This window comes from Eutrigla gurnardus (assembly GCF_963514095.1).
Source record: "Eutrigla gurnardus genome assembly, chromosome: 19".
Classification (NCBI taxonomy): Eukaryota; Metazoa; Chordata; class Actinopteri; order Perciformes; family Triglidae; genus Eutrigla; species Eutrigla gurnardus.
Window position 1 is genome coordinate 3,888,222 of NC_139930.1, and position 26,652 is coordinate 3,914,873.

Sequence of the window (26,652 nt, forward strand, 5' to 3'; positions counted from 1 at the left end):
AATTCAAGGACAATTACCCTGAACAGGAAGCCTTAGAGAAGGTCTTGATGGCTCAGAAGAGAAGCCTGCTCAAAAGTCACTCTGTCGCCCTTAACAAGCTTGGAATGGAACAAGACTGGCAGCAGAAGCACAGTGCGATGAAGGAGCACACAGACGCCTTGAAGCTTCAGAACAGCACAGTGACTGGAGAAATCCAGACTCTAAAAGACAGACTTGTAGCTCTGAATGAGTTAAAGGTCAATTATACATCTATGCAGGGTGACGAAAAAGCTCTCACCGGTCAGAATAAGTCTCTGCAAAAAGAATTTCAGGAGCTGATGAAAATGCTCTCCAAAGAAAAAACTCTGCAGGGCTTAAACAAAGACATAAAGTCAAAGATTGAAACCCTGAGGCAAGATAAAGACTTTCTTCAAGCTAAGGTTCAGAGGTTCCGCGACCTACTCCAGGGTGAAAATGTTCTGGCCGACATCTTCCGTTCTCTGGAAGCAGAGAAGGCCGCCGTCAAACGGGAGAATGTCGTGCTTCAAAAGGAACTCAAGAAGCTCAGCGAAAAATTGGAAAAAGAAAGACATCTGATGGCAAACTGTAAGGCAATGAGGGAGGAGAAAGACCGGCACTGCAGACAACGGGACGCCCTCAAAGAAAAAATTAGTGCCCAAACAGTTGGAAACTGAAATGTGATACGTTGGTGTCATGTTACAGTACTCCACACTGTACCCCTTCCCCATCCCCCCACCCCCTTCCCATTGTTACTGTTAATTATTGAACGGGTTTTCGCCGGGTGCTCCGGTTTTTCCCACATCAATTACATTTCTAAATTTGGCTATAAATTCCTAAAAAAAAATCGAGGGCTCAGAACCAAGAGGCCGTAAGTGACATTTTGTGTTATAAATTTGAGTTATATATATCATCTAAAAGCTCTTGATGAGCTCTTTCTACTGACAACATTTTAGAAGTATAATATTAATACATTTAGAGTTATTAAACAAAAACCAAAGGGCTTTACTGTGAACATACAGAAGTAGTTAGAGCCAGAAGGGCGTAAGTGCATTTACGCCATTTTAACACTGAGAAATGTGGTATGGGCTAAGTCTGAAGGCAGCACAAGTCAAAACTGGCTAGTTTAGCCTTTAACGAGCATAAGATAACTAGCCTCAGCATGTTGGTTTGATCACTACAGAAATAGTTTACAGGTGTGTTTATGTGTAACAGCAGTACGGGAGAGAGAGAGAGAGAGAGAGAGAGAGAGAGAGAGAGAGAGTGAGAGAGAGAGAGAGAGACCTTAACGAGCCTACTAAACTAGTAGGTTTAATAGGCTGGTTGATGGTTTTAGCTGGTCTTAGTGGTTTTAGCTGGTTGATGGTTTTAGATGGTCTTAGCTGGTTCTAGAGGCTATTTGGTGATTTTAGATGGTATTAGGTGGTTGATGGTGTAGAAGCTGGTTGAATAGGCTGGTTGATGGTTTAAGACGGTTGTCAATGTACACTTATGAGCAGGAAATAAATGATGTGTGCATGGTTGGGGTGGGGGATGAGAGTCTTCCATATATATACCCAGATGCAGGATATACAGCATTCAAAGCATTGAGTCTGTACATGTTTTACAGTTCAGTATTTTACCATGACAATTACCTATCACATGACCTACATATCTTTTAACCATGTAGATTATATATCTTTTTAACTCTTTTAACATAAATTAACAACTTTAGTGCAGTAAAAAAACATTATGCACATTAATCTGGCATCATATCAACACAAATATGCATCATATGCCATCTCTTTCTCTCTTATATGTTACTGTAGTGGATTCAGATCTTAACAATAATCTAAATTAATTTAAATGACGGTGATGGTGAAATGTCACTTACGCCCTCTTGGTTCTCAGCCCTCGATAATTAATTCTTTAACGGGTTTCCTCCGGGTGCTCCGGTTTTTCCCACATTAATTAGATTTCTAAATTTGGCTATAAATTCCTAAAAAACCTCTCCGGGAACCATCACCTTACCGTGGTGGAGAGGTTTGTGTGTCCCTATGACCCTGAGGGCTGTGTTGTCTGGAGCTTTGTGCTCCTGCTAGGGTTTCCCATGGCAAATTGGTCTCAGGCGAGGGGCCAGACTAAGAATGGTTCAAAAGACCCTATGTATATACGATATATATATATAAACTGCTCAAAAAAATAAAGGGAACACCTAAACACCACATGCTAGTTTTCAATGAATAACATATTCCAGTGGGAAATCTTTATTCAAGTGCAAAGCACAACATTCATTTTACATTTAGGTCATTCAGACGCTTTTGTCCAAAGCGACTTACAATAAGTACATTTGTCAAAAGAAAGAAAGAAAGAAACCACAACATATCATTGTTGATAAGAGCTAAAAATAGAACAAGTGTTAAGTCCTTGTCTGAGTAAAGTAGTAGCTGTTCAGCAAACATACCTTAAGAACAATAGTGCTATGATCAAAGTTAGTGGGTCAAGCTATGTAGAGTCGAGGTGAAGTCTGAACAGGCAAATGACTCAGCTGTCCTGACATTGGTCGGGAGTTCGTTCCACCACTGAAGACCAGAACAGAGACGAGTCTGGACTTTGCTGAGCAACATTTGTTTTATTTCAGTGATGGTGGTACCAGCCGGCCAGCTGAAGGAGTGAAGTGCTCGAAGTGTTTGAAGGTAGATGATATGTATATATATATATATATATATATATATAAATTTCAGATGGAAATAACTTTTAATCTGGCATAGTGAAAAAAAAGACAATAATGTTTTTTTTTTTTTTTAAGTGTTTTGAGGTTCCAGAGAAAAGCTCCATTGCCTTGATGTCTGAGATGTTGCCCTGCTGAACTTTGAACCCACCCTCTCCTGTCTGGCTCTCCATTTTCTGTGTTTTCAGTTTTTCCTGATCCGGGAGAAGTGATTTAGTGGAGCCAGACACTTCGACTGTGGAGAAGGGGCTGGCAAAGCCAGAGTTAGGAACCTTCCTCAGCAAAAAAAGAATATTTGACTGCAGCCATGCTCTCTCTTACACTCACCGGCCACTTGTACAACTGCTCGTTAAGGCAAATATTTAATCAGCAGATCACATGGCAGCAACTCAATGCAAAGCATGTAGATGTGGTGAAGGCAGAAAGGTGATCTAAGTGGTGGTTGTTGTTGTTCTAGTACTACTGCACTGAAATGACACCCACAGTCACCAGAGCTCAGTCCAATAGAGCACCTATGGGACGTGGTGGAACGGGAGATTAACATCGTGGATGTGCAGCCGACAAATCTGCGACAGCTGTGTGATGTCATCATGTCAACATGGACCAAAACCTCTGAGGAATGTTTCCAGCACCACGTTGAATCTATGCCACGAAGAATTCAGGCAGTTCTGAAGGCAAAAGGGAGTCAAACCCGGGACCAGCCAGGTGTACCTAATAAAGTGTACATACTGATAGCTGAGCACGTACACTATAATCATGATTATAGTAGTATATAGATGCTGCAGCATCTATATCTGCCGCACCTGTCAGGTGGATGGATACGCTCCAAACAAGAAGTGCTCACCAACACAGTTTGACAGAAATGTTCCTTTTGTGTACGTATAAGAGAGAACTTCTATTTGAGCTCATGAAAAATTCAGCAAACACAAAAGTGCTGCATTCATGTTTTTGTTCAGTGTACATGAAATTCATTCACTTACATTATCATGAAAATATTATAGTATGATAATAGAATTGATGCTATAATAATGCTGTATTATGGAACAGGTGAAAGATACAGAGAGAGCAGTGTGTGTGAGGAAGCCCTCAGGCTCACTTATACATGATGACACACACAACATTAGCTGGATGTTTCTGACAACTATGTTAGGAGGATTAATCTCTATGTATATTATTATACTTTTACTATATATATATATATATATATATATATATATATATATATACGGTAGGCTATATAACATAATAATATACCTGCTTCTCTCATCTTAAAGACATCATTGACATTAAGCTGAGAGAGAAGAAGAAATGTGTCCGACTCTCTGAACTGATTCTGGGCCAAATGCAGCTTCAGTCCTCTGTAAGATATATAAGATAGAACCTTTAATGGGATGAATTGCATGTGTACCGTCATGAATGCCACCAGGGGGCGTTGCATGCACACAGGATAGATGCTGGAGACATGAACTTTTCACTTTTTACTCACTCACACATGTTTTATGAGAGCAAACCTCATCTAGAAATGTTTAAGTCCAGCTTGATGATGCTGTATTTGATTGGCTGCCTGGACCGACTGTGACATTTACTTGCACCTAAAAATCGTACATATTCAGGATGTATACCAACTATCAAAATAGCTTTGACAGCATCTAATTTCTATTATAGCTTCACAGTATCACTGGTCTAAACTGTGTGTTTCGATTTGTAATGAACAGATTCAATAAAGGATACTGTACCACTCAGTATTGGACCATTTCCTTGGTTTCCCAGGGAAAATGATGAAGAATAAATTGTTTTATTACAAAGTTGTTCTTTACTCAAACAACAGATGACGTTTTTTTTCCTTCTTGAATCCACTTTCACCACTGAAAATGATATGCAAATATATTTAGGCGACATAAAGATCATCACAAACTCAAAATATAGTGAAAGCCTAAAAAAGTAAAAGCTTTACACTTTCAGATAAAGAAACGTTATAAACCACCACAGCTGCTCTGGCCTCCATACAGAAGTGCTTCCTCTCATAGAATTCAACATAGATGTATTACATGGCAGGTTATTAGGCTCCATCACAATAGACGAGCTGATCTCTTTCACACATCATTCTTGGGGAATCTGACTTCCTAAATGCTAATATGTATTTATTAACTGTCCATTTAGACCCCTCAATCATGTACTTAAATTGACAATACAAAAGAACAAACTTTGACTACAACGATAGATGAAAACTATTTCCAATATCTACTGCACGTGCGTTAGCTGATACAGAGTATGAACATGGAATGCGACCCCTGTGGAGTTATACACAAAAAGCGCAGAGAAATCTGTGATCAAAGTGAGATGCAGCTCTCGATTGTCAGCGAAAAAAAAGGCCATAAATGCAGTCACCTCTCACAATGATAAGGGTGCTTTCAGAAACTCCACTTCCCATGAGCGCTACGCCACTGATGCACCTCTTCACCTCCTCCATGACAGAAACAAGTCCTCCCATGGTTTCCTCCTGTCGAGATGAGAGTAAGGCGAACACGTCTCTGGGACGCCAGGCAGAGCTGACCTGGTTCCAGGTCCTCAGACTGAACAGAGGGGGCGCTCAGGTGCTCGAAGTCCACATGACCATCTGCTTGGCCATCTGCAGCACGAACACGATGTCCGGCCGCTGGTCTGGTTCTGGGTTGATGCACATGCTAACCAGGTCCCGTAGCTGTGGAGAGAGAGCTTTATTAGCTTCAAGGATGAAGGTTTTCTTCAGCAAGTCTACGAGGTCGCCTCTCATTTCAGTGTTAAAGTGGAGCTGAAACAGGACGAGCACGCTGGACTCTCTCTCTGCTGAAATTTCAGACCGATTAAGAGATGGATGTCACAATATTATTGGATGATATCAGTTGGTACTAGCACAGAGCGTGCATCATATTTGTTTTCCAAAAAGAAAAAAATATTGTGATGTGACATGCACATCTATCCAAAATGTCATAGCTTCATCATTTTTATTTTAAATCATTTTGATCATATTATTCACAAACACAAAGAAACAAAGAAAGAACTAAACAAAGCAACAACAAAAAATAAAAACAAACCTGTTCTAGTCATTCATATTAGATCAAAACGGCATTAATCTCTTTAGAGAATGTAATTACTCTAGCATCTTAAATGATTGCTGTGACACAAAACATTATTTGCATCCCGATTGTTGAGCTGTCTAGCCAGTAATCTTCCTGTTCTTTCTCCGATTCTCATAAACATGCATCATGGGACGCTCGTGAGTTCAACCACCAAAATCTAATCAGTTCATCCTCGAGTCCAAATGGACGTTTGTGCCAAATGTGGAGAAGCTTCCTCCAGGCGTTCCTGAGATATCGGGCTGATGAGAAATGTACCGACTAAAAAAGGCTCAGTCATTTCCTGCAGCTCCGTAGTTTTTAGCAAACATGACGTTGTGTCGAACATCTGTTGGGGACTATTTTCAGTGGCGGATTAATCCACATTAGTGAGTATTTGTGGCAGCAGGATGGTGTATGTGGGACAATATGAAAATGTTATACCACGATTACCGTGACCAAATTCTCGATATTATCCCGACGATATGCATAAATCTCTTAAAATGTCAGCAAAACACTGATATTAACATTTTTATGGACATAATTTACATATAGTTAAGTAACACATATTCATTGTTGCTTCACAGATAAGATACACATCTTTTCATTGAAAAAACTATAAAATAATCTTAAATAAGATGATCAAAGATCATAAGGTTTCCCTGCATCAAGGATGAATACATAAAAAAAATATTTTTGGTTCCTGCAATTTTAATTCAGCCTCTAGACAGCTATTTACGATTATCCTGATAATGGAAGTTCACCACCATCAACTTATTGTGCAACACTGAGGCTCATTGGTGTGTTGGAACAAGAACGGAGCTCTGTGGCAACGAGGAAGAACATCTACACATAACAGCTGTCAGAAGATACACCGGTGCTTTGGCGCTGCATGTGGGATTTGTTGACAGTAAAAAGAATATTCCCAGACACATGGCACTTGTTTTCACAAGTCCTCTACAAACTGATGTACTGTCTGTACTGTAGGTTTGTTTCCCTGAAAGAGAATCCATCTACTGAACACTTGGACTCAGCACTGCAATGTCATAGTGGGGTTGCCAGGTTTGAACATGACACAACTCTAAACAACACCGAGCTAACAAGATACAACATGTGTAGTACGTGTAAATAAGACAATTCCAGAGATCTTTTCAACGTGCTAGGCTAGTAGTTTCCAGTCTTCCAGTCCGCTAAGCTGAGTGAAACATGACAAAATATGACACCTGCAGATAAATAACGTTCAAAATAAAAAAGACTGATGCTTCAACATGCCGGATGCCTAGCAGTCAGGTTTGTGTTGCTCTACCTTCTCAGAGTAATGGTCAGGTGGGAGGGGAGGGTAATCACACTGCTCAATCTTCTGGCAGAGGGAGAGGAGGTTCATCTTGTCCCCGTAAAACGGACTCTGCAGCGCCGCCATCTGGAGAAAGAGGAAGACAGGCTGGATGAGTGAAGTACTGGTGTGGTTGTAGAGTGAACACTGGAAACAAATCAATGCTAAACATCCAACTGGGACTACCCTAATAATATTTTTTCTTGATTATCACCCAAGACATGAATGCAAAGAACATGTTGCCTCTTTGCTGCATTATGGCAACGGCAATGTTCATCAATCAGTCAATCCACTCAGATGCTTTATACAGTCCAAGATATGACACCTACAGTACTGCCTTCTGAGGTGTAGATAGTAAAGAAGAATGGCACCAGTACAGTTCCTTGAGGTGCACTGGTGTTGCTAATCACAACCTCAGAGAACATTGCGGCTGGTCAGTGAGATCGTCCCTGTAGCTTGGAGTTTGCAAACGAGCACCAGGTGTGAATTGTTCAAACTGTTCATCATTGCGGTGATGTTGGCTGAGCATGTTGCCCAGAGGAAAAAAAAGAGAAGGCAATTTCTAAAGAAAATGGGTGAGAATGCTGGATGCTGAAAAGCTAGCGCTACACTGCACTACTGGCTCTTAAAAAGGGAAGAATTTATGGTTTGTTGAATGGTAAATGGGCCTGCCGCCTGCACTTGTATCGCACTTTGATAGCCTTTCCAACACTCAAGGCGCTTTACATTACATGTCAACATTCACACACTCAAACATTCATGCTTCCCAGTTAGAAAAACTTAACTCTTACATATTTTTACATTTTTGTAAATATCTGTACTACCTTCCCTTCTTCTCACACATTTAAGCCAGCAATTCAGTTTACTTTCAGCTTTTCAACATCACCCAACAATTCACCCCGCTATTTATTGTGGATGTAATTGTTCCTCCTCTCCATGCTGACTCAAAGATCCATCCATCCTAAAATGATCCAGACAGCAACAACCTTGTTTTATTATTGGAGTAGACGTTTTGTATAATGGGCTGCTAGTATCTCATGTGGTGGATGTGCTGATGCAGCCAGAGAATTAATGAGACTGACTCAAAATGCTGCTCATTCAGTCTCTGTTGGCCTGTCAAAGCCTCTCACATGCATGAGGATATCCAGAACACCGAGGACTATGAAACCATTGTCTCTGGGGATGTCTGGCTCAACAACGCATTCCAATGAAATTCAATGATGCCAAAGAACAGGGGTTATTATGTCCACAGTGACGGAAGCATCCGTTTGGAGAAATATCATGGAAGTAGCTAACGAGCAAACTAGCATTAGCTGCACTCTTTAAAAGATTGGGAAGTTAATCGAATGCTGTCAAAGTGAAGTCAGATCATAGTCTGGATATAGGAAGTGGACGTAGTCATCGTGACGTCAGCTTTGAAGCCACGAGTTCGGCAACCTTCTTGCATCTGGATCCATCTGGCTTCTGGTGTGAAGCTGCTAACCAAACGTAGCTTCAACATTTCAATGTAAACTAGCAAAGTGTTGAAGTAATCTTAGTAGCTAATTGAATTGGTAGCGATTGTAGCAACGCCGTGGTAGCAACCTGTCAATCACAAGGTAGCCAGAAGTGGAGTCGCCCCCTGATGGCCAGTAGAGAGAATGCAAGTTTAAGGCACTTCAGCTTTGGCTTCACTTTTCAGAAACGGAGGTTTATGCCTGGTTTCATCAGACGAGCTGGAGACGGGTTACTGAAAAAGCGTTCTGTGTAGAAACACCGCTAGATCCACTACTGGCCATTAGCAGCGGGTTTTCACCAACACTGCGATGCCTCTTAGCCATTTTAGATGGCATTATGTTTTCAAGTTGTCTGAACTTTCGCCTCATTCTCAGCAACACCATAGAGAATTAACATGCTAATCATGACAATTTCCCATAAATGTCTAATAGGATAAAATTAAGTCATGGCATTTTCAACAGACGTGGATGTAAATTGCAACTTGGGGAGCCGGTAATTCCCGTCTTCGGTCATTGAGGGTGTAATAATTTTTGCAGCCTCCAGGGGTCAGTAGCGGCCCTTGTTGTTTTCATGATCATGAATCTGAAGCGTTCACTGTCAATAAAGGTAAAGTGTGTGTGAGCTTACCTCATACAGGAGACATCCCAGGGACCAGATATCGGACTTAAAATTGTATCCGTTCTCATGGATCCTCTCCGGTGACATGTAGTAAGGCGTCCCCACTAGGGCAAAGAGGGTACCACAAACAACACACTCAATATTACAGTATTGGTCAGAGTTGATACTAAACGAGGCAAAAAAAGAATATGATGCAGCATGAATACGGAATTGATGTACATGCGTGTGTATATATGTATGTGCTGAGTGTACACAGTACATGTATATGTAGTGTGTATTGTATGTGCTTTACCTAAGGAGTGTGCAGCCGTGGTTTTAGAGCTGAAGAAGCGACCTAAGCCCAGGTCACCCAGCTTTACCTCCCCCGTGGCTGTTATGAACACGTTGGCTGGCTTGATATCTGGTTCACACACACCCACACAAACACACACACACACACACTTAAAACATAGATTGTAACTGTAAACTGTACTTCTGTCCTAAACAAATATTTCGGCAGAACTGTAGAGCTGTATAACAGTATGTACACTACGTTATGTTATGTACTCTACCAACACATTGCTTTCTGGAAGAAGACTAAAACTAGAAACTGAGACCATAATCTTATGTTTACAATGTTTACTGTGAGACTGTAAGTGAGAAGTAGAGTTATTTTCTCATAGACTTCCATGCAATCAGATTCTTTTAGGAGTCGCCCCCTGATGGCTAGTAGAGAGAATGCAAGTGTAAGGCACATCAGTGTGGCTTCACTTTTCAGAACCGGAGGTTGCCTCCTGGTTTGAATAGTGACTGTAGGACAACAACAAAAGTAAGAAGCTGAGAAGGAAAATCCGAATATGAAAGCAAACAGAGGTTAACATTAAATGTATCCGTGGAAACATGGAGATGATGAAGTGAGCGTGGCGTGAATGACAACTGAGAGCAGGGTGAGTTATTCTGTGAGTAGACGTTTACCACGGTGCATTACTCGGCGTGAATGCATGTGCTCCAGGGCGCTGCAGAGCTGCACAAAATATTTCCATATAGTCCTCTCTGGGATGAGGCGCCTTTTCTTCTTGAAGTACTAAAGAGATAGAAGGCAGGTAGTCGTCCATAAAAAGTGAAAAAGCTTATTTGAAAGATGCTACATGTCACATAAAAAGCCTTGCTGTGTATTTCGAGGCCCATGTTAATAGATAAGAGCAGCCACCCCGCCCGTATCAGCGCAGCTCGGATGCGTCAAATCTACAGATTCAAGGTCTTGCCTATTTTTTCTGCATGCTGTTACAAAATAGAGAGTGAAAATGAGCTTTTGACAGTATAATGACATCATACCAGCAACTAATATTGATTATTAACTCAACACCAACACAATCGTGTCTGTTTCAAGCGTGTCATTTTAGAAACGTAATAGTGATACTTGTTAACTGCAGCGTTTGGAAGGATGTGGCCGCTTATAGTGAATGTATAGGGATGCTGACTTAGCTTTTTTTAATGACTGCAACAGAAGAAAGACCTACCCAGGTTTACAGGAACAGTGTTGTTCCTTCATGTCATTGTTTTCACGCCTGAATCAGTTTAACACATAGATATACAACAGTAGATGCAACATTACGTCATACATCATGGGATAACCATCCACTATCCTGCCGGTTAACAGCAGTCACTAATGGGCAGCAACTATGGTTGTGCAGCACCTAATTGATTGCATCAAAGGACCAAGAAGACCAGGGAGGCTGGCATCTCTTTCCACAGGCTAGTATAGGGTTGATAAGAGATTTATTTACATTTTTTTACTTAAAAAACTACAAAAAATGACTGAACATTACCAAGTAAATTAACGTTAACAGACTAGCTTTGATATGTTAGCTAAACAGATCATGTTTACCAGCACAATTTTTGTTAGCTACCCCAACATTGCTCAAAGGTAACGGTAGTGGCGTTAACATAACGATATATTACCCTAATATTTGACCGATAGCAGCTGATTCCATGGGAATACACAGCACTTTCTGAACAAATCGAAGGAAAACACTTTTGAGTACAAAACAATATTTGTCTATTGGTAGAAAAATACAAGGATTATAAATACAACACAATCAAATTCAATCATATTAAAACTTAGAACGGCTGCCAAACGGTTCCATCCTGGAATGGAAAGTCCTGACAACAGGTCACATCTTTGTTTCATATCCTTGGTTTAACATCATGGATATCCTTCACACGCATATTGTAGACCCTCCTCTCTGTTTCACTCTGAAATTTCTTTTTTAGTTTTTTCCCAAAATTGGATATTTCTTCAGTGAGTGACCTTATGATCTCAATGATGGCTTGAAGGAGCAGCTGGGGAGGCAGGGCTGAGCGAAGGCTCAATTCCCAGGTAATACTGGGATCTCATTTTCTCATATTCTACCTGAACATTAACACTCCAGTAATAAAGTTATATGACATGCATTTTTACTGGAGGATCTGTTGAGTTTGGGTCACCTTCTGCATACAGAAAACGTCTACTTGTTGGATCTGAGGTAAACTTATGAGGACCATGAGGTGATTCCTGACCTTTATCATCTGGGACAGATCTCCAGCATCTGCCAACTCCAGAACAATGTTGAGCTCATTGTCTTCAATGAAGGAGTCGAGGTATTTGATCACATTGGGGTGATTCAGTTGCTGCAGTGGACAAACAGAAGGAAGGTAGTTCTTTACAGGCACTTATCTCTTATTTGTTCATTTTAACACAGCACTTAATTCATTGCAGAGTCGAGGTGAAGTCTGAACAGGTGAGTCTTGGCAATTTACCACCGAACACAAAGGTTATGATGGATCATCTTTACCTTCAGTAGATCTATCTCTTTGATGCAGTCCTGACGAGCCTTGGCATCCATCATATCAAAGATCTGCAGTGACATGGAAATATGAATTTCTTTTTTCCAAAGAAAAATACAGAAGTTGAAGCCTGATGACTTCAGAGAGCAAACAGCAACCACCTAGCTAACACTGCCCAAGCAACAGGGAAATATTAGCAGCAATCAACTCCCTGAAAGCAGATCTCTGAAATGACAGATCTCAGCTCCTTCTCAATAATAATAATACATTTTATTTTTAAGGTCGCCTTAGAGTGCGTGGGAAAAATTTACTCAAAAGATAAAAATAACAAAACATCTTGTGTAGCAAGTTTATTTGCACCAAACCAGTAGATTTATTCACATTTCTTATTTGCGACATTTCAAAGGTTTGCTTATAATTTGCTTGACAACAGGAGTGTAAACTAGCTTGTTTCAAAATGACCTCAAACATATCTTTACTGCCGTTCCTTGTTACATCTCATACATCAAACCCAATATATCAGTGATAATATAGTGTTTATAATCCTGTGTATGTGTATGAATTAAGAATTCAGAATAGTGTCCTAAAACAGTATGTGCTGTACCTGAACTTTCTTGAGTGCAACCAGCTGTCCCTCCAGCAGGTACGTGGCTTTGTAGACCTCGCTGAACTGGCCCCGACCGATCTTCTTCTCAATCCGGAAGTTTGCCAGAGTGCAGCAGTACTTAAAGCTCGGCACGTTTATCTGTACAATAAAAACACCACGTTAACCGAATTAAAGAAAGTGAAAAAGGAACTCTGCTTAGGAGCCAGAGTGACGTGAGTGGTATCATATGAAACTTTACTTTGAAAAGGTCTGCTAGTGAACTGACTGAATGCCCTACCGTTTCCTCCTGGCCAGGTATTTTGTAGAGGTTGTTGTGGTTGTCTAAGGGCTGGTTGTTGTTCTGTGCCTCCATAGTCGCATCACATCCACCTGCTCCTGTAACAGAGAAGGCAAATGATCAAACCTTAATTTCTTCAACACATTTTCAGCCTCAGAGCATTTTACACAAGAGCGTGAAAAACACAAAATCTACAAAGCAAGTGATAAGAAGCAGGTGAGAGATAAAGTATGAAAGCAAGGTGACCTGCTTACAGGCTGAATGTGATCCACAAACGGTCTGAATAACAGCAGTCAGGCCAGTGATACGTCATTTCAGGGACCTTTGTTTAGGGTCGGCCTCTCCATATTAGTAGGGGTATTGGCAGGAGGGTGTTATTATACAGAAAACTACGTTGTTAGTAGTAGGGTTGTCAACAAAATCAATACTCAGATACTAATCGATCCTAAACATTTTTTTTTATCAGATTAGATCCTCATTTTTAAAAGCATTGATACCAACAATGCAGACACCTCCTCCAGTTGATGCACAACTTCACCCAGCAGCGCTGCAGACAGGTGGTGTGTACAAACTGGTCTCCCGGAGCTCAACGATAGTATCGTACATTTCATACAGAGACCGAACCAAACTATGAGTACAAACCAGAGACACAAACAAGGCTGTATTTATGCCGATACAAGGTTAGCCTAGCTCTGATCAATCTGAAGGCCATTCAGAAAACATTGTTTTCTGAATGTTGTATTTTAATTGTTTTTTTCTTATTGTCTTGCAGACAGACTTAACAAACCATTACTGCTGACTTTTTACCAATCTGCATCATTATGTCGGCAGAATTTATCTGTTTATTCAACGTTGTTTGAGTTGGGTGCATACAGCTGTAGTGAACTAGGCGATACACGGCTTGCTATCCACACTGAATACAGCTTACTTAAATTCACAGATGTTATGACAGGACGCAGTTTGACGCAATATAAAAAGCAGAAATTGTGGTGATTTCAGCCATGACTGATGAAACATTGTCACTGTCTACACTGAGTTAAGCCCCGCCTCCTCTCTGGGGGAAACAAGCCCAGGCGATGTGAATAAACACAAATGACCACTTGGCCAAACTTTTTTAAGTCCCAGATTGAAGCTTAAAAAAGTCACCCAGCAACGAGACAGCATCACAAATGCCGGTTAAATGCGTAACACTGATGAGTCAAATACAATTAAGCCGAATGTTAGAATAAAAATAATAGTATACATTCATGAGAAAACAAGTCAGAATATCTCACTCTATCAGTACAACCGGATGACACCACGTTACCTTTCCCTTAGCACTTGGCCTAACTTTCTTTGGTACCAAAAGAACTGAATTGTCAGGATGTCTTCCCTTCCTACAATACTACCTGTAAACTTTGACAGATACACTACAGTGCAAGATATTTGTTCCTTAAAAGATCTGTTATTATGGCAATGAATATGTAAGATAAGATACTCCTTTATTAGTCCCACAGCGGGGACAATTTACATGCATATGTCAAATAAATTATTATCATATTATATATAATAATAACTATAATAATAGTAATATTATTAATATCATCAGAAATACAGCCTGCTCTTTCTATGATGCTGTATTAATGGATGTGTAGTAGTGGCCAGCAGACGCCACCAGAGGTCGTCTCCATAGTGCTACAGGAAGCTGTGAAAGAAAGCTGATAATATGCTTATGCTATAGGATGCATTGACAAAAAAGCGAATTGACGTGACGTAAAGAGGTAATTTCCTTTCTCTCTGGCGCTCCACTGACTCAAGGAGCTTTGTCGCCGCATTTTGAAGGGTTATATCCATCAAGTTTTAATGTAATGTGCTGTCAATGTCTTTTATTTTATTTTGGCTTGGTCTATCTACTGGCAGATCTGAAGAGAAGATCAGATGACTCATTGATTCTGATTTGAAAGGTGTTCAGGAAGGAAGGTATAAAGGTATGAAACAACAGATGTCGCCCAAGCATAGTCACCACTAAAATATCGTCCTCGGAAATTTGCAAAAGAGGCAGAAGTGGTTCCTGCATCAAAATCTAAACGTTAAACAAGCGTTGTAAAATCTTGATATGTCAGCTAAGCATAACACATCAATTAATGAACACAATATTGCATTGAAAAGTCCGCCTCTTTATTCTCTGTTCCCAGGGTTTCTGTGTGTGTGATTGAGCAGGCTACATCCTGGAATGCAGGATATTGGCCCTAAACAGTGGTCTGCAGCTTGTTTCCTCACTCAGAGATCACAGTTAACTATGAGAACGCAAAAGTGAAGTCACCAATATTTGCTAGTTCAATAATATATCAATAAATTACTTAATAAAGGGCTTAAAGAGCATTTAGAACATGCAATTATACTTTTAAGCAGCTACATTTGCTGCAAACACTTAGTCACACACACACACACACACACACACACACACACACACACACACACACACACACACACACACACACACACACACACACACACACACACACACACACACACACACACACACACACACACACACACACACACACACACACACACACTATTGTGACAGTGGAGTTGAGGCTTGCTGGGTGCCTGTGGTGATGACTCATGATGATAGAGACCTTGCTCTAGTTTTAACTGGAAATGAGACTATTTCCAAACAAGTGTTTCACTGAAAGTAAGACACAGTTCGGGCTGGTGAGTAGCTTTTCATATGACTGGATGAGTCATCCAAGCATGACCTTGTGCCTCCTCTCTCCAAACCCTCACTTTTAATGGCTCGGTCGCGTTCACAATTTATGAAGAAACAACCTCATTAACATTCCCTGTAGAAACCTCAAGTACTGAAGTATTTATAGCTTCTTTTGACCACAAATAGCTACTAAAATATCTAAGGTAGGTCATGTTGAAACTGGCTCCGTGTCCTAACCCTCCCTCCCCCCTTTAAGTATTTAGCTGAGTGTACATGTGCGAACTTGTGCACACCTTAACCTACTCAGCTCAACTAACCATTAAAATGTTAGCAATGCCTCATGCCGTGACTTCAGTTACACCCCAGGGACGGATCCGTGCTACATATACATGTCAAGCTGCTGTTAATGAGGACTGTGCTGTTGTTGGCATTCAAGGCTAGAAGATCTCTCGGCATGGGCTGTCTGACTCACCCGCCCAAAGAAACCAACTCTGCTGTGAACAAATGCCTCAGATTTATGATTTCTTGCCAATTCGAACTCGAATATATTTTAGAACAGGGTTCAAAAGTCCCTCCAGGATTTTGTGGACTTTTTGTTATTGTTGTACAATTCATTAAAAACCAAACTTGTTGTAGTGAGAATGAGGGTGCACTCACACTGGGGCCAGTTGATCTGTACCATGCCGAGGCACGATTGTCCCCCCTCCTCTGTCCCCCGCTGGTTTGCACTCACACTGCTCCAAGTCCAACCGGGCCTAGGCCCGATTTCCTCTTGTACATAGGTCATCACGTCATAATACACCACACGCATGGCTTTACGTTGTTTCCAAGAAGCACCGTCTCAAGAGTTATCACAAGCGCCGCCTCAGAGTCATCACAAGCGCCGTCTCAGAGTCATCACAAGAGAACATGACTGTAATTTAACTTAACGTTGCACATATTTCTAGTAATCAGAGCGGCTTTGTGGACAGAGCGCACTACGCCCAAGTCCAGTTCTGCTCCGATACCGCTCACAACATGAAGCATGCCCAAGCCCGACCAAGAATCCTTCAGTGTCTTGCACAGTCGTCAACAGTATTTTGTCATAAATCGGCTCGATAGCAGGGGATGATCTTAGTTGAATGTCATGTCCATGACGACCAAGGTGTTCTATTGGATTCAAGTCAGGTGACATACTTGGCCAGGTCATAGATTTCAATTTTTCCTTCTTTAGAAACTCTTGCGTGATTTTGGCACTGTGCTTTAGATCATTATATTGTTATATTCCTCTTCTGCTGAGCTTCTGGAGACTGGGAGTCATCTTGTCAGCCATTATTTTGGCATATCCACATGCATTCATGCTGCCATCTATAAATGTCATCTCCCCAACACCTTTTGCACTCATACATCATCACACTACCACCTCCGTGCTTCATGGTCAGGACGATGCATTCACTGTCCTGGTCAGGTTCACGCCAAACATGCTGGACTCCATCTGAGCTGAACACATTTATCTTGGTCTCATCTGACCCAAGAATGTGCTCCCCAATTTTTCTTCTTTTTATGTTCTTTAGCAAAGTTTCATCTTGCAGTTTTGTGCCGAAGAGCAAGCAAGGGTTTTCTTCCTGGTTGATGTTATGCAATGTCCTTCGCACTGTCCTGGAGCCATGATGCAGTCATGCAGATATACAGCTCATAAGTCCAAAATTGAGAATGTTCTGGTGTTCACAGGTCATTGTATAACCATGTTCATGCAATTAGGCTAATTGGTAATCACAGGTTTACTCAATTTTATTTCAGTGATCACATTTCTAACGTATGTGTCAGTGATCACAGGTGTATTCACTTATGTTGCATTGAATTACTTAATTGAGGCCTGTATTTTCAATATAGTCTTTCTACAGTAGTTTTTGATTGTTCATAAAAGGAAATACTGTACTTGTCAACTTAAAAATGATGCAATTAATGAGAAGTGATACCATTTTGAAACATTTTACATGATATTGACAGTGATATTGCACAAGAGTGTACTCACTTCTGTTGTATACTGTATTTCAGAGCATGTAAGCGGAGCGGATTTTGGACAGAGTGGAGAGCGCCATTTTATTATAAAAGGACGGAGCTTTTTCAGCTGATTAATCTAAACTAGTTTAGCAATTATTCCATTGGCTTTTTTTCATTTCCAGATATAAATAACAATTATTTTGCCCCAAAAGGTGCCTGATTAATAATATTTAATATTAATTATCACAGTAAACATGAGCTTAAGGTCTCAATCTCAAGTCTCAAATCATCTTCAATACAACATGATGTTCATTTAGTCAATTATGGTCCATTTTGAGTCAAATAGACCATAAAGCAGGGGATGCTATAGGGCGGCGACATTCCTGCACAGCATTGCTACCGTGACCTAGCTACCAATTAAATTAGCTATTAAGATTAATTTAAAACTGTAAAGTTGACCTTGAATTATTTTGTTAAAATCTTCACACCAGAATCACAGTGGATCCAGATCCAGTAAGGGTGCTGCTCTGCGGCTTGTGTTTGTCAGATCCACCCGTCGCTCCTCCACAGTCCAAATATGGTCACTTCCTTCACTGCTTACAAAAATTCCAAGATGAGGATGGCCAAAATCCAATATGGTGACAGAAAATGCTGAACTCAAGGCTTCAAAACTGTAGTCGACTACATCCCCTTCCTATACAGTCTATGGTAGAGAAGCATTCTCATGTCAGGTGTGAATTACTCTGAGCTGTGCACTTGTGATCAGATCGCCCAAAACGTGTTAATGCCAGGCGTGACCAGAATAATACCAGGAAAAAATAAAGACTGAAACCTGACCTTGAGAGGTGCTTTCTTTATGACATTTCATTTCTGTTCACCCTGTGCTATTGCCCCTAATTTGAGCCACTGTGTCAACATGAACCTACACAGCTGTTTCCTCTTCCTGACACAATGAAAACCTGCTCTGAGCCACGCAAGAATGCTCCAGAAATGTCCAAAGAGATATTAGGAGGGAGATTCTTCACATTACGAAGGTTCGGACCAAAACTACTAATTTTATGAACTTTGATTGTGAGTGGGAATATGTTCGTGCATATGGGTGTGAAAGACTGATAGGGTGCCTCCTGCCCAAAGCATGCTGGGATAGACTTCAGCCCCCCTGCAGTAGATGACTAGTCACGAGTCCACCTCAGTTGGAGAGATAACACCCACAAACAACATTCCAGTACGTCAAAGCAACTTCAAGCAGACATTTTACGGGGAAACTATGCAAAGTCGATGCAAAGATGTTGCAACAAAAATATGCATCACAGACAGCTAACAGTAATACAATATGCACAATAAAGTACAGTGTTATGCCACCCAGGTAAATGTTATTACACACACACACACACACACACACACACACACACACACACACACACACACACACACACACACACACACACACACACACACACACACCCATTATCCACCCACCAGACAAAACAGAGTGGATGTTTTATAGCTTCCTGCCTCCTAAATAAAAAGAATGCTCTCTACTCTGCTTTGTCAGGACTCTTTCTGTCACTATCCACTCAACAGACAAACAGTCTGGCTGTTTTACACACTGGACTGATCACGATCTGATTTTCATACCTTTATACCTTCCTGACATTATACCAGGGTATCCAGTACATGACGGTATATGGCTGCCCACCATAACACTGCACTACTACATTCATGACTGTTATGCTACTGATAATTTCATATTCCCTCCCTCCCCACATCTTGACCATAAAGTTGGGAGCATGGAATTGTCCAACATCTCTTGGTACGCTGAAGCATTCAGAGTTCCTTTCACTGGAACTAAGGGGCCAAGCCCAGCTCCTGAAAAACAGGCTGCATGCCGAGGTGCTTGCTTTTATACACCCGTGGCCATGGAAGTGATTGGAACAACTGATTTCAATTATTTGGATGGGTGAATGAATACTTTTGGCAATAAAGTGTATATTCAACAGTTGAGCTGTTCAGACAGGACGCACCGTGGCGATTTCTTTTTTTTTTTCACTCACTTCCTCCTTTGCTAGCGAACAACAAGTGACGATTATTCACGATTTCCCTGATAACTAAAATTCAGCACGATCAACTTATTGTGAGCATCCTTAAAAAAAAAGACAGATAAAAGATTAAATTAAAAAAAGTCTTATCGTCCCCTCACTACACAACACAAGTTCTGTTTGAGAAAGCTAATAAATGGCATATGAGCAAACAAAAAAATGTAACTGGGAACTAAAAATCCCTTTAGCACATTGGTGTTTGTGTTTCCACCACATCTGAAGAACCATGAAGAGGCAATTTAGACGAGGGTTGATCATGGTGAATTTCCATAATCAGTGAATATCGTCACAAATTACTTTAAAAAATATAAGTATCATGTAATTTAAAAAACAGACTCACACTCATGTTTTAAAGTGTATTTCTCATTTTTCTAGACAGGGAGTCCTTATGAGTCCTTACCTTTTTTATTGTTTGATTATTTGTTTTTCACTAAAAAGGATGAGGTTCACAAAAAAAAACACTGTCTTAACACATTTGTTGCGTAAAAAATGTGTGAGTTAAGTTTGCACTTGTTACTGTCCACCTCTATCTCCGTCTCTGTTCACTTGCACTACTCACTTGTACTACTCAAACACACTGTCAACTACAACCTACAACCTCATTCACAAAACAAGGAAGGACTCCGGTATTGACATTTGATGATGTTGTGGCTTATTAATGTTAAAACAATGTCTGGTTTTGTTTTTTTAAAGTAGTCTTGAAGCCAACAAAAAACAAAACCAGACACTGTTTTAACATTAATAAGCCTCAACATCATCAAATGTCAATACCGGAGTCCTTCCTTGTTTTTTGAATGAGGTTGTAGTTGACAGTGTGTTTGACCAATCAACGATGGACGGGGCTGAACCCTCCGCCCGAAATGTTCCTGAACCATCAGAAAGCACGATCCCTGGAGCAGGGACTTGTTTTACAGCTAGACTTATTGTACAGGAACTAAACTTAGTCCCTCGTTTCCTCTGTCGAAGCAAAGGTTCACTTCCTTATTGGCATGACCGACAGTCATGTAAAAAATATCTTAATAGAATCACAATTCAAAAAGGGACACAGATGAATTTGCCATGATAAAACTATCTCAAATGTCAGAATTGATTTGCTACTTTAATGAAAACTGCTCTACCACACAGTGAAAAACAATCCAATAATGAATCCAATGGTTTGTTAGGGTTAGTATATAAAAGGATATATACATAAGGATATATACATAAAAAATATTTTAGGCTGTATTTTCACTACCATAGCCAGCTACAGCTTTGTCAAGTCACTCATGATGATATTTACATATATCCTGGTAATTGAAATTCACCACCATCAACTTATTGTGAGTGTTTTTTATCCAATAAAGTCCTCCAATCCTTATTTCTGCTCTCAAAAGATATTTCAACAGCCTGATGGCCAGTCTCCATTTCCCAATCTCATTCACTGAATACTTTGAATTCTCCAGGGCATCCCATGATGTCAGCTGCTTCTGTGGCATCACTGAACAGCCAAACAAGTAACAGTCATATGTGGTTTGCCCTGTCTGCAAAGTTTGCCTTCCCATCCGTTCTAGACCTTTCTCTGATCGTGACAGAGCAGCGTCTTCATCAAACCACAGTCTGTCTGCCACCACAAGTCAGTCCAACCAGTACATAGTTCCCTCTGAAAGGTAGAAGAACAGAATGCAGCATCAAAGTTGTAATTTATTAAGAGGACTGGAGTACGTCCAACACTAATACAATGCTGAAACAAAAAAGGTTGCAACCAAATCATGTGCTGGTGTGACCAACTGGAAATGTGTGTCTGGTTTAACCTTCAATTGTAATTACTGTTAATTTTGTTGCTGGAGTACCAAATATTATAGGGATAATAAATTACAATTCAACATATTTGTATTTGTGTATTTAATTGCTACATTTTGTTTTACAATAACACATTCTAGGAACATACCATTATCAGTATCAGGGCTGAAAAAGTTAGACGTGCATCCCTAAAATAAACCGGGACACATTTGGAATGTGTGTCACAGGCCGTAGACGTGAATCTCTCTCCTCTCACATGATTTCTCTCCCTTCGTCTGGGCTTCGGTCCCGTAGGAGTTCTGGAGTTACACCAAAGTCAGAGTTCGATTAAGTGTGCGAGTTGAACTTTAACACTGAACAACAAGAGTTGATCAAGGAGCTGGGACTTCGCCCAGAGATGTTTGCAGCTGCAAACATTTGATGTCCCGGTGAGTTAGCTGTTAGCGTGCTTGCTACATTAGCGAAGAATGCACAGGGATAGAAAAGAGAAAGTATCTCAGGTGTATGTTGTTGGCTAATCATAAACTACTTAAAGAGGGGTTGTTCCCAAAGACTAGGTCCGGTCCCACAGGTGGGATGCAGGAGCTTATTTTTGGTCGCCGAATAAATGAGCAGAATTTCTTCCAGTCTTTTTTCAACATTTGTGTGTGAAGTTCACCTTTGAGCCAGGAGCCTGAATGTCGGTGTTGCTCTGATAATTGCAGCCTACTTTTAACACTGAATCTAATTTGAAAGCTGGCATATATTCTGTTTGTTTAATTGATGAAAGGACTCATAACTCCCTCTCATTTATGAAGTATTAAGTATTTAATACTGGCGTATATTTTCAATAACACATGCATAAAACGAAGTTGTGCATTACCAAGTCAATGTAAAATGAGGTGATGCAGAGCTGGCAGTGAAAATGGTCAGGACCCTTCATTTATGTAGAAGTTTGCTGTTCTCTCCATTAATAGACACATCCTATCGTGAATCAGCCTGCAATGTTTGGCATTTTTAAAAAGTAGGTCCCCAGAATAAAAGTTTGGGAAACACTTGTGTATGCTGTGTTCACACCACACATGAAGCAAATTTTTCACGCATCACTATTGCATACAAAGTCAACGCGAAGACGTGCGTAGCTGGGCAACAGGTGGCACTGATGGCACTAATGAGGCGAATATGCAAAATTGTATGTTGTGTGTCGAATTTTGTGTGTGTGATTCGCCTCCTTTTGTCCTAACATCTGTGGTCCCCCAGAGGTCTAGATAGTAGCCAGAGACCAGACCAGACTATGTGGAGAAACCAGAGACTGTCTGTGATACTTTTTAAATAGTTGATGGAGCAGCTACAATGTTAGCAAAGCCTAGCATCCATCAATTCAAACTCAAACTAAATGTGACTGTTTGGTGGTTAGGGTGACAGTTGCAGGGGGTTGAACATCGATCCATGTGATGTTTACCACCACCATAGGGAAATGTAGAGGTGCAATAGCCCAGTTCACATGTAAAACCTTGTACTCACAATTAAGTCACTTTCACGTTATTCCTGCATAACACTCTTCTTCACCTGAATTCAATGCATTCAAGAAAGTGAAGTCAAAGCGTCGTGGTCACCCCTGGTAGCTGTTTGTTTTGGAGACGCTTGATATGTAGCAGCGTTTTCTATGAGCGGAGGAGGCATTTTAACTGTCACAGTTGATCATGTTAATTTCATTTATATTCCATTAAGTGTGCAACCCTACTTTCTATGGTAACACAATGGCAGATGTTCAATTATCAGATTGGTTATCACATGAAATTGCATTCAATTGTAGAGTATCATCAACTCTCTAAATTTCAAAATAAGTTTTACTGAACATAAGCGACTGATCAACAGTCCCAACTTTTTTGCTCTACAGAGTTGTCTAATTGGATTCTACTGGAGAGCCTCCTCTTCAAGTACAGTACACTCAAACACAACTAAGTTCCTTCTTCTCCACACCAAAATACTTTCATTAGTCATCTTTTGGTCCCTCAACTTCCGATCAGATGCTTTCAGATCAGTTTTATCTTTCAACGACACCTTGTCTTGACTTAATGTGTAATGGACTGTAATAGTTTTTATTTCTATTGTAGCCACTATTTATTGTGGAATGCAGAGTAATATATAGTACATTACAACCCTTCCTGCACAGGAAATTATTGGACTACTGCTCATCTGAACAAAATATTCAAATGTTTTTCTTAAACAATTTAAGGTAACATGGGGTTAGTATTAGATGATCATCTTGGTCATTGGGACAGATGACACCAGTGCTGCAGAATTTAAAGATATTCAATGAGGACGTGTGAAGACATGGCTTCCTGCTGGGTGGATACAATCCAGACCTGCCAGTCACACACAAGACTAGCTCCCTGTCACAGCTCACACGCGAGTAATTTTAGCCCCTTCAAGGCATCCTCATAACTCCAGCCCCCCCCTGCTTTCACACTGCATGTAAAGTGCATCATGTTAACCGGCTGAGTCTATGTGATGAAAATGTGCAATAAGCATAGACTGTATATCAGAAGTGGATTTTTGCTATCATTGAATAGAAGTGACCATATTTGGACTGCGGAGGAGCGACGGGTGGATCTGACCTTTACTGGATCTGGATCCATCTGGATTCTGGTGTGAAGCTGAACAAGGTTAGCTTCATAATTCAAGGTCAACTTTACAGCTAAATGTTGAAGTCAGTGTTGAAGTCAGTCACTTGCGTTGGTAGCAACCTGTCAATCACAAGGTAGCCACGCCCTAAAGCATCTCCTGCTTTATGGTGTATTTGACCATAAAGAGACCATAAACTCATGTTTACAGTGTTTACTGAGATAATAAATCAAGAGAGAAGTAGGGTCATTTTCTCAGAGACTGCCATGCAATCAGACTTCCTTTTTCAACAAGAGGAGTTGCCCCCAGGTGGTCGATGAGAAAATGCAAGTTTAGGGCACCTCAGCATTTGGCTTCACTTTTCATAACTGGAGGTTACGCCTGGCAATAACCAAGCACGAGCTATACTTGCTCTCTAAATGTGGTTGAACTAAAACACTATAGAAATGCAGGTCCAGGTCTATGAAATAATCATATCATCCCATGCCTAATGTAGAGACGTGACAGACTCACATAATGTTGCTATGACATCTATATTGCTATTTCATATGCTTACATTTTATTTATACACTATTTAATTATCCTTTCTGATCTTCACTTTCACAGGACTATTGTGGCATGCCACCATCATAACTTCACTCACTAAGTTGCACTGACTTGGCAGCGCCCACGTGTAGATGAAAAAAATGTGACCAAGTGAAATTTTAATTCAAATTCAGTCTCAACTGTTTTTTTTTTTTTAGTTTTGACCTGAAACAGAAACCGTTACAGCTCTTTGTTGAAACCAGATAGCAGGAATCAATGCAGCCTCGTTTCCGTCCTGCGCAACGGGCAAATATCATTTCCATATGGTCGCTCAGAGCTGGAGGCTAAACGTGCCTGTTAGCTACATTTTGCAGCTTATCCAAAGTGAGTAAACAGACCGGCACGTCGGCGAGGTGTTTTTAATGCGACACAACCGCGCGAGTAAATGTCAACAATGTTAGCTCGCGCACAACCTGTTTCTAAACGCGTTACGTATGATTGGAGACAGTAACACTGGAAACGAGTCTTACCTGAAGAGGAGTCGATACTGTCCCGCTTACTTCTGTTTCTACAAGTCACATTGGTCCGCGTTGTTGTGCAATTCGCCTCGCCGACAGACAGACCCCCCTTCTCTCTCTCTCTCTCTCTCTCTCTCTCTCTCTCTCTCTCTCTCTCTCTCTCTCTCTCTCTCTCTGCGGTTAGCGCCGCCGCCGCCGCTAGCACCGCTCCCGCCGCCGCCGCCGCCGCTAGCGCCGCTCCCGCCGCCCCGCTAGCGCCGCTCCCGCCGCCCCGCTAGCGCCGCTCCCGCCGCCGCCGCCGCCGCTGCTGCTGCCACGCAGGCTGCTCGACCGAAACTGCTGCTAACAAGTTGACTGAACGAGAGGAGGGATACATGGATGTTTAAAGACAACCTCGGTGGTAAAGTGGTGGTGGTTAGGTTGTTGTTGTGAGAGTATGTTGAAAAGTAGGTCAAACGTCACAGCTCCCTCTCCCCTTCACTCAGCCCCCTCGCATGTGGGATGAGGCCATTGTTTTAAGATATATGATACAGTGTATTTACACACGTGACAGAAAGTATGAGAAACACATAGCCTTCATGCAAGTAGCGCTCATCTTACAGGAGATTCTTTGACTTTTTGTTCTCCTATTTTGGACTGTCACCTCAAATAAACATTTTGGCATGTCTAGATTGACAGTATAGTACCATCAGATGAAGAACGTATTTACTCAGTCCTGGCTGTGACTTCCAGTTCTGAAAAGTGAAGCCAAGGCTGAAGGGATCTTGAACTTGCAGTCTCTCTACTGGCCATCAGGAGGCGACTCCTCCGGTTGCAAAGTCTGATAGCATGGAAGTCTATGAGAAAATTACCCTTCTTCTCACTAAATGTATTACCTCAGTAATCATTGTAAAACATGAGTTTATGGTCTCAATCTCTAGGTTAAAGTCTCCAATACAGCATGATGTTCATTTAGTAAAAAAATGAATATCCCCCCCCCCGCGCTAAAGGAAGTCCAAAATGAGGGGCCGGAAAAATATGGCTTGAAAATGATGAACATCACATTAATAGCTACAGATACTGTACACTTCAACGACATATGAGTGCATAATGTCTTATTTTATCAAGTAAAATATAAGTTATAGGTTTCACTCGACCTGCATCAGCGCATGTGAGCACAAGCGGATCTGTGCGAGCAGGCAGCGCGAGCGCAGCGGATTTTGGACAGAGACACACAGCGCCATTTTTATTATATGGTTCCGCTCACACCAGAGTCTGAAAAGTGCAACAGCTTATCAAAATACAGTGTCAACTTTCCGTCTTTTCAAAGTAGAAAGTGAGACTACACTGCTGCGCAGAGATGAGAGAGGGCAGCTCATATCGGCCACTATACGGCCAGCATGTTTTAATGTTTAATGTAAATATCCGGCCCGGGGGCCGCCAATTGAATAGCTGGCCTACACAGCACGCATGCACCCCCCCTAAAAAAACTCTCCGGTTCTATGCGATTCACGTGAATGACCTAATCAGC

The 26,652-nt window shown here is 41.0% G+C and overlaps 3 protein-coding genes across 3 annotated transcripts in view; 2 read left to right on the forward strand and 1 right to left on the reverse strand.

The window, feature by feature from the left end:
- Positions 1 to 26,652, forward strand: part of fbxw2 (F-box and WD repeat domain containing 2) — a 121,941-nt gene that overhangs the window by 18,261 nt on the left and 77,028 nt on the right. The gene's annotated exons all lie outside the window — the stretch shown is intronic.
- dennd1a (DENN/MADD domain containing 1A) overlaps positions 1 to 26,652 on the forward strand; it is a 70,641-nt gene that overhangs the window by 13,399 nt on the left and 30,590 nt on the right. The gene's annotated exons all lie outside the window — the stretch shown is intronic.
- On the reverse strand, positions 4,451 to 25,287 carry LOC311030004 (serine/threonine-protein kinase Nek6-like). Its single transcript, XM_084035475.1, has 10 exons — positions 25,155 to 25,287; positions 12,940 to 13,037; positions 12,660 to 12,800; positions 12,064 to 12,126; positions 11,789 to 11,899; positions 10,205 to 10,313; positions 9,543 to 9,650; positions 9,260 to 9,354; positions 7,109 to 7,222; positions 4,451 to 5,408 (listed from the first exon to the last, which is right to left on the reverse strand). The coding sequence occupies exons 2-10, from the start codon at positions 13,012 to 13,014 to the stop codon at positions 5,298 to 5,300; spliced, it is 927 nt and encodes a 308-aa protein (XP_083891601.1). The 5' UTR covers positions 13,015 to 13,037; positions 25,155 to 25,287; the 3' UTR covers positions 4,451 to 5,297.

Coding starts and splice junctions, on each gene's coding strand:
- LOC311030004 (XM_084035475.1), bottom strand. CDS start 13,014: ATGGAGGCACAGAACAACAACCAGCCCTTAGACAACCACAACAACCTC. Junction 12,127..12,659: donor TTGCACTCAAGAAAGTTCAG/GTACAGCACATA, acceptor ATGTCACTGCAG/ATCTTTGATATGATGGATGC. Junction 11,900..12,063: donor AAGAGATAGATCTACTGAAG/GTAAAGATGATC, acceptor TGTCCACTGCAG/CAACTGAATCACCCCAATGT.